At 27.4% G+C, this 22,255-nt stretch overlaps 1 protein-coding gene across 2 annotated transcripts in view; it reads right to left on the bottom strand.

The window, feature by feature from the left end:
• Window positions 1-220: 220 nt before the first annotated feature.
• LOC107450101 (dendritic arbor reduction protein 1) overlaps window positions 221-22,255 on the bottom strand; it is a 59,913-nt gene continuing 37,878 nt past the window's right edge. For both annotated transcript variants that reach the window (XM_016065829.4, XM_016065830.3), the window contains exons 3-4: window positions 12,146-12,205; window positions 221-2,637 (exon numbers count right to left, since the gene is read on the bottom strand). In XM_016065829.4, the coding sequence (XP_015921315.2) occupies window positions 2,432-2,637; window positions 12,146-12,205 (266 nt within the window). In that variant the 3' untranslated portion in view covers window positions 221-2,431. The remainder of the gene's footprint in view (window positions 2,638-12,145; window positions 12,206-22,255) is intronic.

Below are 22,255 nucleotides of genomic sequence, written 5' to 3'. Positions count from 1 at the left end.
CTGTTAAAAAGGAATCGTTTGGATATTTTTATTTATTTGAATTTGTTACAATGAAATCGTTTATGTACTTTCATTAAATCAAATTCGTTGAAATGGAATCGTTTGGATGTGTTCATTAAACTGAATTTTTTTAACGGAATCGTTCGGATGCATTTGTTAAACTGAATTTGTTTACAATAAAATAAGCAACTATTTTACTCACAAAAAATCACAATCCACATATTGTTATAATATATTTAATGGCACTTGAGAAACTCATAACAATGCAGTAACTTTGCTCTAAGAGCTTTCAATGTAAATACAACTTATAATGTTCCATAACTGCATCATAAATTTCACAACCAGACACTTGTGTAAGTATTTATATATAAGGCACTATTAATAAAAATTACGAATGAAAAAATAAGGCACAATATAAATTATACATTGTGAAAGACATCCAAGTGCAATTTAACGAAATTGCTACATGAAGCTTACAAAAAATTTTGAAAGTGGTTTGACAGATTAAACAATTTCAAAGTTTTTAAAACTTATGTACATTATTTATTATTAAAAACTAATAAAATATTAATTTGCAAACATAAATTTAAAAAATGCAATACAAACTACGTGATATTAGCTGTGCAATTTTTACAACGAGTCTACTAGCTCTAAATATTCAAGCCTTAACTTTTTTTCACAACAAATTTTTTTGCAATTTTCATTTTTTTTTAAATAAAGACAAAATTAACAAATAAATTTAAAATATTTTTTCAAGAATAGTTATTTATTCGATGATAGTAATTCATTCTTGAATTATTTTTTACAAAATATGAAATTAAAAAAAGTTTAAATTGTTTGGGCAAAACTAAAATAAATATTAAATTTCATAATTTCAATGTTGATATTTGAAATATTAATGTTTCACCTTTTAGATGTGCATTAAAATTCCTTTTTTTTTCTCATTTATATATATTATGTACTTGTTTAAAGTTTTTTTTAAAAAATATGCCCGCTTAAGGCACATTAAATATGCCCTTTTAAGGCATACCCATAGGGGATAAAGAGGGGTCACATGCTCTTAAAAGTTCAGTAAAATTTAAAGATTTTTGAAATTAGCTTTTCAATATTCACAATAAAGTTTTTATTTAAGTTTGCTAAAACGTTTCAAATTATTGTACGAGTAAAAATAAAATTTTAAGAAATAATTTTGTCAAATGCACCCCAGCCTGCCTTATTCTCCACTAAAAATTTTAAAAACACTAAAATGACACTGCTTCTGGGCAATTTCCGCAAACTTTATTTATAAAAATAAATAATAATTCTTCAAATCATTATAAAATGTAACAACAGATTTAAAATTCGAAATGAAAATGTAAAAATTATTATTATACAGTTAAAAATAAATATCAATATTTTTGTAAAATACTTGATTTAAAAAAATCGTGTTCAATCCGTAACTTTTTCTAAAATCTAATTAATAATTTTCGTCTATCTCATATCAAGACTAAGAATGAGATCTTTGCTATTAAAAAGAAAGTAATGGTATAAATACAAATAATGAGTATGATGATACAATTTTAAACAAATGCTGCACGTGGACATCCAGAATTTTAGACTTTATGTTGCAAATCTGCATGAAGCCATTCAAAATGAACAGCTTGATATGCTTTATTCAGAAGCACAAAACTGTGAAAGTGCTTCAAAATAGGAAATAAAATTTGTGCTTTTGAGGAGAAAAAAATACAATTGCTAATTTAAGATTAACTCAAGCTATAACTACTTACAAAAATTCATCGGAATTTTGGTAAATGTACAGTGAAACATTCAATTTTCCTAAAAATAATATCTACCCTTCAGATGCTGATAAAATTACAAAATCTGGAACATGATTTGACAAATATACATTACTTAAAGTTATCAAAGATTACCAAATCATTGTCCATAAATCACAATGTATGGGTATTGTCTCAAACTAACTTTTGAGCACCATATTGCGGTGGTTATCACTTCAAGAACAATAATGTTCGTCATACAATATTCATAACCAAATAGCAAAATTAACAATAACAACACAGAACAGTTTCATTTAATTTTTAAAAAAAAACACAACCTTGGCTTAAAATGATTCATTTTAAGTTATTACTTGAAAAACAAATGCTGACTGAATTCGGTAAAATAACTTTCCAGCAAGAGTTCGTAAACACGGACGGTGAAACACTGTAAGCTAGTTCATTTCTTGTATTTATTTCTACTAATGGAGCGTAGAATCAAAAGTAGAGCAGAAAATATAGTCAAGATGAACGTTTCAAAATCTAGTAAAAAAAAAGATGAAAATTGTCTTACATCACCCGGAAAGTTTCCACTACAAATCACCAATGATCTGCTAATGCGACAAATTTCTAACGTGTGATCACTTCTAAAACCGATTTACAACCAGCAGTTTTCCCCATCAAGCTGTAGTGGATGGCCGGTTTAGTTTCGGCTGATGGCGCTTCATGTGCAAGGCGAGATGGTCGGAACGTGCAAAAGCACGCTCGCAAACCTGACATTTAAAAGGCTTGTCCCCAGTATGCTTGCGCGTATGCCGAGTTAGTTCATCTGATCGTGCAAACCTCCAATCACATTCAGCCCACTGACACTGGTAAGGTTTTTCACCTAAAAAGAAAAAGTAGATTATTTTACGGCTTTAACAGTATTTTAACTAAAGAAAATTAAATTATACGTGCACGGAGAAAAGAATTTTTGGTTAAATCACCATATTGTAAGGTAATGACATTTCTAGTATTAAAAACCAAAATATACGGTATTCAAACCATTCATTTTATAATTTTTTCGCTTGTATGGTAACTGTACCGGAAATTTTGGTTTTCAAAATTATAGTTCTTATTTAGTAAAAAATCCAAAACTGAAAAGTAAATTTAACCGAATAAATGGATTTTATGCCATGCTCTTAGTTAACAAGATGAAATTATTACATTTTCCACGTTTACCGAAATTTTATCAGATATTATAAAACCATATTTTATCCGAATTTTTCCGGAATCATAGCCAAAGCTCTTCTGGTAAAATTTAACAAGCTTTTCTTAGAGAAAGAAACATGGTAAATTTTATCATATTTTGGTACTGCAATACCCTAGATTATAACATTCACAGATTTTTCAGACAAAATCTATGTAAAAAAAATAATAAATAAGTAAATAAAAAAAAATTGGAATATTAAAACACGTTACAGTATTATTAAAGTCATTACCAGTGTTTTTTTTTTAATTGGATATTTTAAATCTACCATATTAGGTGTAATTAGAGATACTCGGGTATTAAAGGTATAACTTTAGATAAAAATCGAATTATTTTTATCCAGTTTTTCTTATTCAGAATTTTTATTTTTTCAAGAATTTGATAGATGAGAAATTTCAATCCCTTACGAAAAAGAACGAAATGACCGGCGTGAATTAGATTTCTTGGGGGACTAGATTTCTTTGGAATTGGGGGACTTAAATGAAACTTAAGAAAGGGAGGAGTTAAATGAATCAAAATACATTTGTTGCATAGTAAATACGTTGCAGATAAATTGCAGAATAGATTGAATACTTATTTAGAAGCAAAAATCATAGGAATGAATCTTCCCCGCTCGGCTTTTTATCACACAAATAATTGGGAATATTAGTACAGAAATCGCCAAAGTTTAATCAAACTTTTAACTACGGAAAATCTATATCCAACAAAGCACAAATATTTTAAGGAGCCTGGGTGAATTGAATCTATATTTATTGCAATATCAAATTGATTAAAGTAAATAAAAATAGGCAAATTAAATAAATCAATATAGTAATTTTTCTAACGTTTTATAAATAACTTTAAAAGTTAGCGCTTTTTAAAATGAAAAATCCACTGAACAAAGGTAATTATAATAAATGGCGGACACGTAACTTTTTTATTTAAAATCCTTAAATATTTTTCTTTGGTTATCTTTTTTTCTGTCTTTTTTTAGAAAAAAAAAATTTTTTTTTCTAATTTTTTCTCCAAATTCTTAGTAAAAATTAATGTTTTTCGAACTCTTAAATATAAGTTACATATTTTTTAAAACAAAATTTTTTTTAAAAAAAAATAAATAAATATTAGAGCTAATTTACTTTAAATATCATGGGAACGAATAATTTATAATACAGACTATTAGTCTACGTCTACCGGAAAAGACCTCAAAACGGTAAAGAGATTGACAGTAAATCTCTTGCACTAACTTCTCACCCCTCGTTCTTTTTTCCTTTTAAAAAATCCTCATTCAGACAGAAAAGCAAATTTTCAAACAAACTTTGGGAATTTGCCTTTCGGTAATATTTTGAGGCTAACACGAGGCAGGAAGCTAAGTTAGCTTTTAGATTTCAAACGTTTAAAGTAGGGGATTTAAGATGGGGGGGGGGAATTGACTTCTCTAAAAAGTGGCAAAAAATTTCATCCGGGAAGGTTTCAAAATTTGGCGACAATTCGCGATGGATGCTCTATTGCATAATATTCTTCAAAAATTGTTAATCAGTTTAAATTCACATTGGATGCTAGATTACAAGGTATTCTTCGAAATTGTTAATCAGTATCAACTCACGTTGGATATTAGATTACATTATATTCCTCAAAATTGTAAATCTGTTTTAATTTGCAACATATGCCCTATTACATATTTTTCAAAATTGTTAATCAGTATCATATCGCGACGGATGCCCAATTGCATATTTTTCAGAATTCTTAATAAATCAGTATCAATTCGTGACAAATTCTCTATTGCAGATTTTTTTTTTAAATTGTTAGTCAGTATCATATAGCGACGGATGTCCAACTGCATATTTTTCAGAATTCTTAATAAATCAGTATCAATTCGTGAAAATTCTCTATTGCATATTTTTTTTTTTTAAATTGTTAGTCAGCATCATATAGTGACGGATGCCCAACTGCATATTTTTCAGAATTCTTAATTAATCAGCATCAATTCGTGACAAATTCTCTATTGCATATTTTTTTTTAAATTGTTAATCAGTATCATATAGCGACGGATGTCCAACTGCATATTTTTCAGAATTCTTAATTAATCAGTAACAATTCGTGACAAATTCTCTATTGCATATTTTTTTTTTAATTGTTAGTCAGTATCATATAGCGACGGATGTCCAACTGCATATTTTTCAGAATTCTTAATTAATCAGTATCAATTCGTGACAAATTCTCTATTGCATATTTTTTCAAAGTTGTTAGTCAGTATCAATTCATAATGGATGCTAGATAACATATTTTTTTAAAAATTTTAAATCAGACATATATTTGCTATGGATTCCCAACTACATAACATTCAGCAAAATTGTTATTTGCTTGTAGTCAAGTTTTATATAAATGTACGTTAGATTATCATAATACTTTAATGTCACAAAAAGTTAACTCAAATAAAATTTAGATTTATTTTCATTAGTTAAGACACGCATGATATGTTATTAGACCGTATTTGTTCGAATTTTTAATACCTATGCAGAGAATGATAATCATATTAAAATAAATTGTAATCTTATAAAGTAACAGAAAACAGAAAAAAAAATTAACTTTCATATTAAATGATAAAGAATATTTTTTACATAGCTCTCTTATAGAAAATTAGCTGGTTATTGAAACTTATCAAATTAATATTATCTACGAAACGAAAAAGTAAATTAGTTTGATTAAATAGTTCATCAAAAATATATTACATTATTTACTACATCTAAATAAATATAGACAAGAATGATTACATTAATGCAGTGTTGCAATAATAACTTAAGAAAAATTTAAATAAAAATAAAAGGAATAAAAATTTATCTGCCCTTAAATAATCAGTTATTTTAGTTTAATTATCAACTGTTCCTAATAATTTTATTTTTTTAATTACAAGTAACGTTTCATCAGCTAATGTAAGCTAAAATAATTTTTATTAATTTATAAATATAGAATATGTTTTAATTAGTTAACGAAACGCAAAAATATACTTTTTTATTTGTTCGTAAAATGCTATAGGGTTTGAAACTTCTATTTAGTTATTATTCTACTGAATACCGAATATTAAGTGCAGATGCAAGCACACCCTTTTCGGAGTTTCAAAACTTTTAAATGAATTAATAGTTAAAATCGTACTTTTCGCAAGTTTAATGTTCTCTAAGCGTAATTATAACTTGGCGAACATTTAATTTGCTCAATATTCGCCAGAACGAAACAGGTAACCCAAGCATCGCTCACCCCCCGGGAAAACACCGAAAAAGTATCTCAAAAAAATTCGTGGGGGTTTCCCCAAAAACAAGATTCACTCGACACCCCTGAGTCCACTGATTAATCGTTTTTAGTTCTTCCCCTGTTTGATCCCCTTTTTTTATTTGTCCTAAAAGGCGACATGCACTGCTTTATACTTCGAGATTAATGGCCAATTGATTGCTTATGGGGGGAAAGATATGTATAAGGAAAGATGCTCTTATATATATCTAAAAAGGAAGTTGGGGGTTTGAGGCATGGGCGCGAGTACTTTTTCCCCATTTCCCAATACCGAATTTCGTTCGCCAGAAATTTGTTGAATTTTCTTTTCATTTTTCCATTCTCCCGTTCTAATATCTCCTGCGTAAAAGTGGTGGTCACAATATATCCGATCATTTGTATTCTTCATTCCCATAAGTGTCATTTAAGGAAAGGAAATGAGCCTTCTAATGTAGAAAGGGGGCCTTCCACTTGGTAAATATACTCATATTGCTAGTCAATTAGGAGGGGCTTTCCCCTTAAGGGAACACCTTTTGATTGCAATAGGACTTTTTTTTATCAACAAGTACTGAGACAGGTGGTGGCTATATTTTCAACAGGGAATCGCTAATTTATTATTATTATTATAATATATATATAAGACCATTTACATTGAGTCTTGGAACGTAAAGATCCGATCGCTCGATCAAAAGTTATTTAGTGTGGACTGTTTTTTTCTGTGCACTGTGCATTTTAGTTGCGCATATACCAATACATACACTTATATTGTTTGTATGAAATATATGTACGTATGTATATAACTATTATTTATGTGCACATTATTTTTACTATGTATGAACGCAAAAAAAAATTTTTTAGTAGAAATTTATGTACAATGTTTATCCGTGTTTCTGTACGCATGTATATAAAATGTACTTGCTAATGCAAACATATATGCATTATATTTACTATACATGTATATCCTATATATGTATGCATGTAAAATATATGAAAAAGAACTTTAAAAAAATGGATTACTCCCATAACTTTTAAAAAGTAGGTCGGATTTTCATTCTGTAATGTTTTATGGCAATATCTCAAAGAAATTTCTATAAGTTAACTGTTTATGTTATTTGTTTAGAGCTTTTGATATCAAATCAGTGTTTTGCTTAGTGTTTATTCTTCATCGCAGATCAGTTTTTGTATTAATCTTAACGTCTACAATGGATGTTACGAAATTTTTTAAACTATTACGGTTTATTTTAAAGAAATCAGTTCATATTTCGTCACATTTTATTTCCTTAGTTTATGTTTCATTAAATTAGTATCTTTATTAGATTTCAGTTACAAAGAAAATAATTTTTATTCTTATGCTCTGAAAGTTTTTCTTTATACTAAAGGTTCTATTATCGAGAAAAATAGTTTTGTGAATTCGGTAATTACTTCACAGAAATTATACTGAAAAAAAAATTATGTCACAAAGAGAGAAAAAACAATATGTTTTAATTTTTATGAAACAAATAAGCAACACTTTTTTTTTGAGATATAGAAATAAAATCTCTTTAAATTAAAAAGCAAATTAGTTTTTTAAAATATGTAAATTAATAATTTAATTTAATATAAGCAAAATGACTGTCATGTTTTGAGTTTCAAAAAAATTATTTCTGTATGCTTAAAAAAAAAGTTTAAGAAAAGTGCTGTTCTAAAATCGTATGTTCAAAGTTCTGGCGAAATAATTTTTAAATTTAAAGCAAAAATTATTATTTTTAAGTTTTTCTGATAAATAATTTTGGTTTTCAATTATTTATTCTCAAAAACTAAACATATTGTTTCAAGAAAAACTGTCTCACGCTTTTTTTTTTCTTAAGACNTTAAAAAAAAAAAAACAAGAAAAAAAAAAAAAAAAAATAAATAAATAAATAAAAATAAACTAAAATTTCGATTTCAGACGTATAAAAACCGTTAACAAATCATTCGAAGAAATTCCACGTGTGTTTATTAAATTTTGTTTGAATTGTTACTTTCATTAAGAAGAATTATACTTGATGGTAGAACATGCTATTTATCTGTTTACTAAATATAACAGACCACAACCCTAAGGCCATAGAGCAATTCCACACTAGGACAATTAGATTATTTTTAAAATATTATTTGAATGGAAATATTTTCACATATTTTCATTTGATAATACAAACATTTTGAGATAATACTATTTCGATAAAAAACTTTCTTCTATTTTTAATTATTTTCATTTATAACAAATTATTTATAAATTAATCAATTCAGTACCGGCAAAGTTCCGGAGAAAAATTAGTGTTTCACTTTCACAAAGAGTGGCTACACTGCTACTGACCTGCAATTTTCGCAAACGCTATTAGTATGTATTTCGGATACACTGTAAAAAATTCTGAATCAGATTACGGTAGGGTGCATCATCCGCAAAATCCACTTTACCGTAAAATCCGTTTTTACCGTAAAATATTACACCAAAATTTTTTTCAATCATATTTATACAATGCGAATGATTCAGAGATTTTACGGTAATTAATACTGTAAAAATTACAGTTTATCAAATTTTTTGTTCCGTAACATATTCTGGTGAAAATGGATTTTACAATAAAAAGTACCGGCATCCTGAGTACCGGTACATTTTACGGTTAGGTTTTACAGTGTAGCACTTATTAAAAGTCCATTCGATGGTAGAGAGTTTGAAACGATCAATTACGTTTTATAAACATCTCTACATTATATTATTAAAAACTCCTCAACATACGTTTAAATCGATTAAAAGAACTAACCTTTACTGCGATAATTATATAATAACGCAACATTATGATGGTCGCAATAAATGTAATTATAATGAAGTTTTAGAAAAATAGTTTTTTTTTAAATTTTATTTGTATTAGTTTATTTATTTATCATTCTTAATTATTTTTGTTAATATAAAAACATTTATTTCTTATTGAAGTACTTAATTCTGTACTCACAGAGTAGTTTGTTTTTTGCATCATGAAAAATATCAAGCATCATGAAGCCAAAGAAGAAAAAAAAAAATTTTTTTTTATGTTTCTTTTTATAACGAGTATAAACTCCAAAATAGATAAGATTTGTCGATATACATCTCATCAAGATTTTGCAGGTGTCTCTAGACCTACACGCGAAATTCGGTAATGTATGCAGGAGCCCCTCAAACACTAGAAAGTCACATTTTCAAGGAAATCTTTAAAGGACTTAGACAACTCGGAAGTAGAACGACATCTTATCACTCCCCTCCTCCTCTACTTTTTTAGAAGAAAAAAAGCGCATAAAAGAATGAAAAAGCATCTCTAAAAGAGGGGAAAAAGCATAAAAAGCGTCCAAAAATCGAGGCGTGAGACTTTCGGGCTTGCATGCATATTATCGATATATATATACGCGCACATGCACAGACATTCATACGCGAATGCGTCCCCCATCCTTTTAACTATAATAATATACAAAAAGTGGATAGCGGTGAAAAAGAGAAAAAAAATTGTTAAAAAAATCCCGCGGCACGCGAATTTCTACCGAGATTAGTGTAATCCTCGCTAAGTCCTATTTTGCGGCAATTTTAGGGACCGACAAAAGATTTCTGCAAGCGGTTTAAAGATATGAAAACATAATTTCTTTTAACCTTCCAAGGGACAAAAGGATTTGTTGGGTTAAATCTCCTTCAATTTGGCGACTTTTTCAGCTTTTCTTTAATTCTAAGCTGGGTCATTTATTTTTTACTCGCATTAACATATTAAGATGATTTCCAAATGTGATGAAAAATATTGGAGGGGTGTGAAAAAGAAAAGATAACTGTAAGCCAGGATTCGAAGGCGTAACCCACACACCTATGTTTTCGCGGTGAACTCGCAATCTCTCTAAAGAAATTATGAAAAAAAAAATCCTGTGTTGTATGGTGTTTATTGTCAAGTGCTCTAAGTGCATTTATTAAAAGTGACAAGCGTTTAGTACGCGGTACTTATTTTGTCCGTGAAAAGTCATTTTTCACGGTATTAATTCTCGCTTACATTTTGTTATACTTTTATATAATGATAAAATCTGTCCTGAATATATGGAAAGCTTTGTATACATTCTAAAAGAATCTAAAGAATTACAAGATGACTAAAGGACATTATACTCGTTCTCACGTTTTTATATTCATTTTGGAATCATTAATTTAGTTAAGCTGCATTTCGATACACGGAAATAGTGCTCAGCAATAGTGATAGATGAATGAAAAAAAAAATTTCAAAAACTTGTTGCAAAAGTTTTCTTTTGCCAGTAACTTTGCAAAAATATTGGAGATTCATTTAAACACTAGACCTTAAATTTCCTACTTCATTATAATAATTTGAAGGAAATCATTAGAAAAACTTCGTGCATTTTGGAATGAAATCTCCTATAAATTCAGCATCTCTAACTTGTTTAATTTTAAAATAATATGAACTTCATATTTTAAAAGAAAAAACTATTTTAAAGATTCGCGGTGAACTCGGGATGACTTTAAAGAATTAATGAAAAGAAATCCTGTGTAGTATGGTGTTTATCGTAAAGTGCGATAAGCGTATTTATTAAAAGTGACAAGCGTTTCGTACGCGGTATTTATTTATACGCGGAAAGTTATTTTTAATGGTAGTAATTCTCGCTTGCCTTTTGTTATACTTATATATAGTGATAAAATCTGTTATGTATATATATGGGAAGCTTGATACATCCTACAGATTATAATTAAATAAAAAATTAAGGAATTATGAGATGACTAAAGGACATTATGATCGTTCTCACGCTTTTATATTCATTTTGGAATTATTAATTTAGTTAAGTTGCATTTTGATACGCGGAAATAGTGTTTAACAATAGGGATTATATGAATGAATTTTTTTTCAAAAGCTTTTTGTAAAAATTTCATTTTACCAGCAGCTTTGCAAAAAGGTTGGCGATGGATGCATTTAAACACTTGGCTATAAATTTCATATTTCATCAAAATATTTTGAAGAAAAACTAGATGCATTTTGAAATCAGAAGAAAAGCTTTATTTATCATTAGAAAAACTTTATGCATTTTGGAATGAGATCTAATATAAATTCAAAATCTCTAGCTTATTTAGTTTCAAATAAATTGCACTTCATATTTCAGAAGAAATAGCTGTTCTAAAAATGTAAAAAATGCTTTAAAAAAAAATCTAGTTTTGAAAAACTTTTTCAAAACTAGAGACTTCTGGAAATTCAAATTTTGTGTTCAAAATTCATTCAAAATTAATCTTTCTTAAATAAAAAAAAAAAAATGATTGAAAAAGGGGGCCGTACAAATATTACTTAAAACACCTAACAGAGGAAGAGGTTTATGATATGCTTATTTTTGCTCATAATGGGGATCTGTACGATCAATGCTTACATTAGACATTAAAATTCCGTATTTTTAAATTTTCTTAAAAAGGAAATGAAATTGTAACAAAAAAAACATGCATGAAAAATTTTCAGATTTGGAATGAAAGTTGTTGTAATTTTTAAGCAATTTATAAAAGAATCCAAAAGAACATTCTACTCAAAATTTTATAAAATGAATCAAAATGTCATTTGAATTTAATCCAGAAATTAGATACTACAGTAAAAGTCAAAATTAAAGCAAGAACCGGGATTGCTGTTGCGACGTTTTTACGTAAGTAAGGGAGGACATATGTGATTTGCTTATTTTTGCTGACAAGGAGGAAAGGCAGTCCAAAATTCACAAAAAAAATATGCTTACGTAATATTTGAGCAGTAACAAATAACATTCAGTACCTGATACACGTTGTATAATATATTGCTTTTTTATATTATACAACATGTATCAGGTTGATCCATATTGTATAGTATAAGTTACAATATGTATAATAAAGAAATTATGATAGGGAACGTGATTAAGTGATTATACAAACCTGTGTGAATTCTCTGATGAGCCTTCAGATGAGAACTTTTAGTATATACTTTATTGCAACCTACAAAACAAGAACAATCATAAATATTTGAAAATGGAGGTTATAAATACTATGAAGTAGTTAAAATATTTACATAAAAAAACGAATAGTACAATAAATCTTTTAAAACGATGGTTAAAAATGCAATTAAGTAGATTATTTCAATAAATAACCAATAGTATAATTATATTTACATATATAAAATTTCAAATGTTAAAATTTTTATTCACTAAGATTTGAAATTTTATCGAAGTGAATAAAAATTTTAATTGAATTTTTATGAATTTATAATATGTACAACACTTTACATATAAATCAGCTCTAATTGGAACTCAAAAAGAGCATCCATTCTGAAGATTTATAAAGCTGTATATAATCACATTAAGAATGGAATGAAAATGGGAATAGAGCAAAGAAAATAAAGCTTTAAATATAATCCTAGCTTAAATAACATGCCTTGAATAAGCTTTCACATAAATTATACTGATTTTATAAAAGACCTCTTTTCGAGATAATTGAGGATTAAGTTTTCTTTAAATTAAAAGACCTGTCTGTCTGCAGGTTTAATTAAGTTTAGATTTGACCTTAAAACATGCAGAAATTGTAATACGTTTATCTTTAAAAGGAAATTTATTGTTACAAATTCATATTCACACATTATTCAAAGAGAAAACTGGAATGCAATTATAATTGGTTCGAAAATAATTATACCAAAATTATTATAATGAAATGCTTTGAAGGCAACTTCAGTAAACTAATAAACATCAGAGTTGGGAAATATGTAGTTGATTACAAGTAATCAATTACTTTTAAAGATGATTTCCTGATGTCTTGAAATGAAGGTTGCATGTAACTTTACTAACTTTTAATCAAAGATCATTATTACTTTTAATCGTAAATTACCATTACTTGCATTTGTAAATTATGATAGCTAATAATCATGATTACAATTGTAATCGTAAATTTTGATTGCTTGTAAGCAGAAACATGATCTACGATTGTTGTATAGATTAAAAGAAGTTGATTAAATGTAATTAAACATATCATGCCCAACTTTTATACATACAAGCATAATGTACGTTCAGACAAACCTAAAGTAAGACATGAAATTTCAAGTATTGAAAAGAAATTTTCAAAATACTCGAAATAACAATAAATATATTATAAGCCAACTTAAGATTACGCAATGCAGAAGTTCGCTTCCAATAATTTGTTCACATTTTGATATTTAAATTTTTTTTCTTTTTTTAACAATAAAAACTGACTAAACTCACTTTTTCTACTCTATAATAATTCTATAATAACTTTAAATTAGTAATGGAGGTAAAATGGAATTTGTGGTTAAAAGTTTCTCCCGCGTAAAGGCGTCCTCTTAAATAAGCACTTTGTTTTGTAATTCCTACTTTCGTATTTTATTTTATACCCGTCGTTGAACAGCAGACCCAATTTCTGGGTTTACGACTACTAATGTTCAACTACGTAGCCTTGTAATTTTGAACCCAATCCAGAAAACAAGGGGACTCCTCGATCAAATTTAGGGAGAAATTTGCTTTCGTGGAAAACTTTTTGATGGAACTAACCAGCATTTGCGTTACATAGAGTGGAAGACCACGAGAACCTCCCACGGGTAGCCTGACGGCAAGGGGCTTCTAACCCAAGATTTGTCTACCACTGAAGATATTTCATGCTAACATTGTGGTCTGTGCAAGCCGGATGCGGAATTCGTATCGACCAGCCATCGCTAGGATTCGAACCTGGTTCACCTCATTGGAAGGCAAACGCTCCATTCCCTGAGCCATCAAGGGTCTACTTTCGTATTTGAAAAAAAATTAATTAAGATATTTCAAATTTTAATTTATCCGCCTCTTCAAACGGTTTTATACACTTTAATGCTTTTTATTATCGCAAATATACACAAATACGATGATTTTCAATTAATATTGTTTCAATTTATGTTTTTTTTCTTTAAAAAAAATATGCCATCTATAATACATTTAAATATCTAACACAAAGCACTTCCGAAACATTTTAGTTTGGGGAATTTTTTAGGATAGATACTAAGCCAGTGAATAGTTATTTCGCTTTTATATAAAGAAAAAAGAAATTTTTTTTAATCTTAATACTGATTTTAATTTATGATCTTTTAAAACTATATTTACACATCGATCCTTCTGCTTTCTTTTGCCTACCCTGAGATGTGGATAGCCACTCCCCTTTATGAATCTCTCAAAGTGTTCTTTGCTAGCACCTTATCATCTCCTCTCGAATACCTTTTCTAACATCACCTTTAAGTCAAAATAGCTCATGATTGATTGCAACATACATTATTCTTAGGACTACAAAAACTGACGTTTTTATGCTGCTAGTTTCGCCACACGAGTCAACAATCGACCACCTGCAGATTAACAGAATGGGGTCCCCCTTTAGATACAAGTTAAAAACTTTTATTAAAACTCCAAACAGCCTCAAGTAAAACATAAGTGTGTCATGAAATATTTTCTCATAAATTATTTCAACTCCAAATTAGGTATCTTACGTTACATTGCTGTAAAATAAATTAAAAAATGTTTTCGATGGTAAGTATTACTGATTAAACATATTTAATGATGAAAGATTAAAAAAAGTTTCAGCGGTACCCAAAGTGCTGTGCAGTTATAATATTGAGTGATTGAACAGAAAAAGTTATTAATTTTTATTAATTTTCTTTTAAAAGAAAAATAAATAAATAAAATCTTTAACATTGTCACACAAGAATTTTTAACATTATCTAAGTTAGGTTTCTGCTACGATAGCATTTTTACCAAATTACTAAGACTATTTAAAAATACTAAAATAGAAAAGTTTTCAAGCTTTTGCTAAAGCATTTTTTTTTTTTAGATTCTTTTTACAAGACTAATAATGAATTAATAAGCCCTTTAATGAAATAATCAGAACGAGAATTGCATCTTTCTGTAAATTCTTGCGATTGTTGATTCTCCAAATTGTTACGATTTCAAAATAAGTAGAAATTAACTTTTCTTTAAACTTTTTTTTAAAAAAGGACATTATTAAGCAAAATAGTATAAGAGTTTAAAATTTAGCTGATTTTGCTCATTATTTATTTTACAAAAGTATACATTTTTCTTTATTATGGCAGATAACTGCTCAAAATAAATTATGTTAAAAAACTTAAAAATTAACAATATTTTTTGAGTAAGTCACTTTTGACATCTGGATAATCTTTTGTATTTTGAAACTTTAATTAGTTTTGGACTATAGGTTATCTATAATTACATGCATATGCAAATGATTCTATGGTGTGTAAAATAAATTAGCAACATTCAAAGTTTGAAAGAAAGAGATTGAAAATTCAAGGGAAATTTTATTTCAGTTATAATCTGTGAAATTCAATTTTAAGCATATTCTTTATACTAGACATAAAGCACATTATAGTGATAAAAAATGTCATTATTTTTAAGAGAAAAAGCGTAATATACCGTGTTCTTTATCTTGTAGAATTATGTGTGTCCCTATTTATCAAGATAATTACTTAAAACAAATTAATTATTGGAAAGATTATGATTTTTCTTAATTGTATTATAAATGTACAATAAAGTTAAATTATAATTTGACTATAAATAATAAATTACAGATAACGTTATAAAAGAAATACTCTCGGATTATTTAATCTAAGTGAGTTTAACAGTTGTGAAAAGAAAAACATGCCTGTTATTATTATTAAGCAACGACAAATGATAAAATCTTTAATGTGATACATATGCTTGATAAATTAATAAGTATCACTTCTAGTTATTATAAGATATAATAATGCTCCAAAAAATCTTAACATAACATTGCTGATGATTAGAAACAATTATGAAAATAAAACTGTGCTACCGTTCAGACGGATCTCTGTTTTATTATCCATGAGTATACAACTTAAACGCAGTTCATCTTGTCAAAACTTTAATGAACGTAATTGTGTCTTCTGTTGTATATTAAACAGATCAATACTTTAACCATAAGGATGTCTATCTCTTTTGTCACAGCCAATTTCCGAGGAAGTCCTTAATGATGTATGACGATGTCACGATGTGTCACTTTATGTCAATGATTGATGAATCGGAATAATTTTACTTTCTATCTTGTTTAAGAAACACTTGACAATAGGTTGAGGGTTTTTACCTGAAGCAATGATTGACTCGTTTGGATCTTCATGAGAAAGAAATAGGATTTTTTTTAATTATTTATTTCTACTTTTGGGTCAAATGTCACTCCAAAAATCTTGCGTTTTATTATCGACTTTGTAAATTACATTGTGTATGCTTTATAAAAAGTTATATGGTATTACAATAAAATTATATAATATGGTATTATAATAAATTTTATATGGTATTCTATTTGTTAATAAATTTTCTTTGTTGTAAAAGTCAAACTTTTATTAATGTTAAAAATAAGTAATCGGATAAGATTATTAAATTAATAATTTAGGTAATGTGGGAACCAAACGTAATTTTTTTCTGGAAATTTTTCGAATTTTTGCACTTGAACCTATGATTCTAAATAAAAAATAAATTAAAACAAATATAATTTTTCATAATAATATTAGATAATGATTAAGTATTATTTTCTACGATGTTAACGTTGCTGCCATTCAAAACATTTCCAATATTGCATTTCGTTTTTATTTTTAACTATAATAGAATTTTCGAATATTAATTTCAAGTTGTAGGTAACAAATTTTAATACTAGAAGAAAAAAAATTTCATTTAAAATAATTTTAGTTGCAGTACATTTAATTAAAAAAAAGTATTACGTTTTAATATACTATCACAATATCCTTCTAAGATATATATATATAGCCAAGGATATATATATATATATAAGGAGCCAAGGAGGGTAAAGATTCACAATTTTGCGATCAACAGCTTGATGGTAGCAATGTGATCAGAATTGCTCACAGATTGTCTTTATCTGTAAATATGCTGATACACGTTGATTTGATACTGGATAGGTTTCAAACCGCCACCGGTAATAAAAGCCCATTTCTTCCTAATTATGTTATATGTAATTTAGTATCCTAACTATCTCGAGTTTAGCCATGTCCATCACAGGCATTAACTGCTATTTGAAAACTGATAATTTAAAAAAAATGTGCGTATGTAACAAATAAGAGCTTTTAAAGGAAATAGAAATAAAACGGTAAAAAAAATGTTTTGTTGGGAAACATAATTAACTGACTATTCATATGGAAATCGAAAGCTTTGTGCACAAAATTTGCTCTAAGACTTGAGCCATATTTTGTGGAAAATAAACTTTTTAAAATTGGCAATCGCTTTCCCCCCCCCTTTTTTTTTAAAAAAAAATATATTAGTCACGAAAGAATAATTAAAGAGTGAGTAGTAAGTAGATAGAAGAGTAAAAATAAGAAAATTTGAAAAAAGTACATGTAAAAAAACGACTTCTTAAAGTTTAAGGAAATGTATTTCATCATGTTAAATATACTTGGGTAAAAACATATTTGATTACGCTTGAAACTTTACAATTCTTTTAAGAAATGGCAAGCTTTGTAACTATATTATCCCCTAACATACAAAACTGACATCTTAAAACTCAACGATAATCAAAATGATATCTGATTCTCAATGAATGAAAGATAAATGTTTAGAATAAAAAAAGAAGATGGTTGGGATGATAAACTTAGCACATCCTCAACTAAAAACGCACCAACCCGCTGCTTTCCTCCGCGTGAAGTTCCTGTGTTTCATACCCGAAGTTCCGTTGATGAAATAATCATGGGATTCAAAGCCATTAAAAAGGTTAAGTTTACAAAATAGAGCCATCGAACAACCTACTTTAGGAAAATATCTAACTGCCGCTTCCATATAAATTCAGTGATTAACTCGTAAACGGTGAGGTTTGTTAATTCGTGTGTATGTTACGACACGGCGAGATTTAATTAATGCAATTGGATTATCAAGTACAATAAATAAGATACACGTAAAGGAAAAATCATTTTAAGCATCTATTTATACGTAATTTGTTCTTTAGANTATATATATATACACACACAATCAATGATTATATCACTAAGTAAAAATTTCGTTCGGAATACTTAAATTATGTATTATTACTATTTCGATTGAAAATCTTCGTTCATGTAAAAAAAAAAAAGTTCAAAGAAATATGGTGTTCGCTTAGTAGGTTAATATAAATTTTAAAAAGTTGGAGGACTTTATTGTTTAATAATTTGAGATGCATTTTAAAATCGTATAATTTCATTGGAAATTTCGTCTATGATGAATTTAGCTAGACTGATATTTTACAAAATACACTTGTTTATTCTTGATTGATTTTAATATAGATCAGATAAAACAAAAAAAAAGGGCTGCATGACTCCTTTTATTAAGTATAAAATTGTTTATTTCTTATGTCGGTTTTTCGACATTGACGCGTGATTATTCTGGGCATAATTCAAATAAAGAAATTTCAAAAAAGTATTATATTTAAATTCACATTTCTCAAGAACTATTTGACCTATTCTGTTCAAATTTTGCATTTTGTTATTTAAAATTACTTAATATATAACGAGGTAAAGATATGCATCCCTTATAATTCAGAATTTCTTCCCCTATTATTAAATTAAATAATAACAATTAATAAATTATCTTAAATTGTACTTTACATGAAATTATCTGTCTGCAAACGAGTTTTTTGATTGTATGAAAAAATAAATAAATAAATATAAAAATTTATTCACTTTAATAGTCCCAAAGATATAAGCTACTAGGTTTAATAGCTACGGTTTCAAAACCATTTTTACTTCTTAAAAGGTTTTTCACCACTATTCATAATTTTGGGAGGAAAAATTTTGACTTATTTCGAAAGTTTGCGAAGATATTTATATAAAAGACAGGCTTCCTCCATATTCACTAACTATATTCACTAATTTTATTTAGTTAATATTAATTAAAAAAAATATTGTCCTATTTTAATTATTTTTCAAAGATATTAATACAAAAATTCCTTTTGTAAGTTTAAAAAACTTTTAAATGCTTCTCACTCAAAACTTATTCTATGTAATAAATTTGTACAATCTTTTTCAGACCATAACAGAATCTGTAGATTCATTACATGAAAGTTTATCTGTTTCTGATTCCATATATTTCAAAAACTATTTCATGCGTAATACTTTTTTAATCTTTAATTTTTTCATGAATAAATTGAGTTTTATAAATGTTGTGTCACATAAATGTTTGTGAAGCCTCTAGTTTTTATGACTGAGTTTAGAATAAGAGCACTCTTTAAAGTGAAATGTATTTTTATGAAAATAAAGTACAGGAAATTCTCAATCATTCGCTGAGTTATGTAGCACGACAACTGCTGATAAGCATATTTTGCAAATAATCTACAATTCAATAGCTTTCACAAATAATTCAATCTCACTAAAACAAAATATCGAAGATCAGAATCTCACTAGGACAAAATATCGAAGGTCAGAATCTTACTTGAACAAAATATCGAGTAACAGAATTCTTTCCGAAAAAAAAAAAAAATACTAATAGTATTTAATAATAGTACTAACTATATTTTGTGCTCGCTGGTTTTTATTCCAAAAGTAGACCGTGTATTACTTGAAGTTTACTAAGTTTAAAATTCTAAAACCGCTTAATAAAAGAATATTGGATAAGTGCTTTTTTTTAACAAGATCTTGGTGCCTTTATACCAATAAATACTGAAAACTAACATAACGAAGTTGACAATGTTTAAATAACAATAATCAAAATCCAAACCTTCCAAAATATTGCAACTCATAAAATCTTCAGGAGCATATTAAGATAATTGATCTGAGTAGTTTCATGAAAATTTCATTTCTTGTACTTTAATCTACTATTAAAAAAAATAATGAAGCTGAAATCGAACTCTGGAGGAAAACAGAGGAAAATGTGTAATTAAGGTTAATAATCCACCATATCAAAATATTGGAGACATCTCCTGCGAGTAATTGAAGTATGTTGAAAGAAGTTACTCTGACAAAATTTATAAATGCTAGATCATTCTGATAATCCGATCCCGTTAATGCCGATAATGGTTGATCGGCTTCATGATGGGCGTTGATGCTTAGGTATAATTTCCATAATCGCCATCATTATCATCATTATCATTTTTTCACATAAATAATTCCCAGCACTAAATCAATCTAGAATCTAAAGTTATGACCAAGAGTAAGTTAGAAAATTATACATTTTTTATAGTTTTCGGGAAAAAAAGAACTGAAACTAACAATTATTTTACTTTCAACACGATGTATAAGATTTTGTGGGTAATTATGTAAATAAGAATACGCAAAATTTATGAATAAATTTGATTTTTCTTCATTGGAGCAATGATAATTAGAGCAAAATCATTGTTTTTATTTCAAACTAGAAGCTTTAAAAAAAATGAATGTAAAGAAACACAAGAAAAATTTAGTAAGTACTATTTTTCGCACACTTCAAGGATTTCAAGTATGTTGCTAAATCATTAAAGGATTTTGATAAGAAAGTTTAAAAAAAATATTATTTTCACAGTTTTATCTGGAACTATTAAGATATTATTCTTAATCTTAATATCTAAAAAATTTCTGGAAACAAAACAAAAAAGGAAAAACCAAAACAATAGAAAATAAGGAATAATATACTGGTTTAAAGTATTGCTAACTTATTTATGTTGATATAATTAACTAATTTCTGCAACTATCGATCTTATTTGTATAAAAATATAACTACTCACAGCAAAATAATAATTATTTGAAATATAACCTTGTTTTCATTTAAGGAAATAATAATAAACATGAGATTGTTCCAATTGATGAATTGTTAGTTAGTTTTTCTTGATTTTCTAAAATGAATTGGATTTAGCTACCTTAAAAATAGGTTAAATATTTTGAGGCTTTAAATTTAAAACTCTGTAACGCTAACTTTATATTTTCTTTCATCACCTCTAGTATTTTGACTTATGACATTTTATCTCGTTTTAAGTAAACCAAATTCTCATAGCACTAATTACGAATTGTCTAAATACGTAAACACATTGAAATTTAGATATCTTTTGTTGCTACGTAATCTAAAGATATGTGTAAGTAATTAAAAATAACTTTCGTGAAAGAAACTTTACTTATTAACCCTTTTTATTAATTATTACTTGGAGCATCGTTATAAGATAACAAAAAATCTAGTTTAAACTTAAAATGAAAACGCAATTAAAAATAACTTTCTCAAAACAAACTAAACTTTTTAACTCTTACGATTGAATATTACTTTTAAAAAACAAAAATCTAATCATTTATAACTCTTAAGACAGAAATTCGAGTTTACGAGACCACGGTAACAGTTACGATGTGCAAAAATATCAAATTTAAAAAAAAAAAAGTCATTAGTTACAAGATAATAAAAGAAATTTCTATTTAGTTTGAAATGAAAAAGAAAAACAATTAAAAATAGCTTTCTCAAAACAAACTTTACTTATTAAATCTTCTTGTAGATTATTATTTTTAAGAAAAATCTAAGCATTTATTATTAACTCTCTTGTGATAGAAATGCAAGTTTATGAGACAACGATATCGGTTACGATGTACAAGAACATCAAATTAAACTTAAATAAATGTTATCCGTGAAGGTAAAAAAATTCACTTTAGTTTAAAATGACAAACCTTGCGCGCTAGAAAATATCAAACATAAGAAGAATTAACCAGGCAAAAAAAAGTAAATATAATGAAGAGAACTCACTAACGAAGTCACGCAACTTCAAAAAGTTACTTTTGAAATCTGTGATGGCCACCACACCCATAATATTTATGTAATATCTTTTTACTTTGCTTGGTTTATGTCAACGGAACGAGATATGAACGGTCAGCCGTCACCAATTAAATTTTATTTGTCAACTGTGTCAGGCTCAATAGTTTCGTTAAGATTAAAAGGGAAAGACAGCATTAAAACAAAAGTTAAGAAGTCACGTTTTGAAACTCAGATTCAAATCTTTTGACAAGAAGTGACAGAACTTCCTTTGACAACACTTTTTTGTGTTCACAAGAAAAAAGTTAATTTGTTTATC

The sequence above is a fragment of the Parasteatoda tepidariorum genome, chromosome X1, assembly GCF_043381705.1.
Source record: "Parasteatoda tepidariorum isolate YZ-2023 chromosome X1, CAS_Ptep_4.0, whole genome shotgun sequence".
NCBI classification, from domain to species: domain Eukaryota; kingdom Metazoa; phylum Arthropoda; class Arachnida; order Araneae; family Theridiidae; genus Parasteatoda; species Parasteatoda tepidariorum.
The sequence above is the reverse complement of the archived record's forward strand: the minus strand, read 5'-3'. Positions and strand labels throughout refer to the sequence as shown.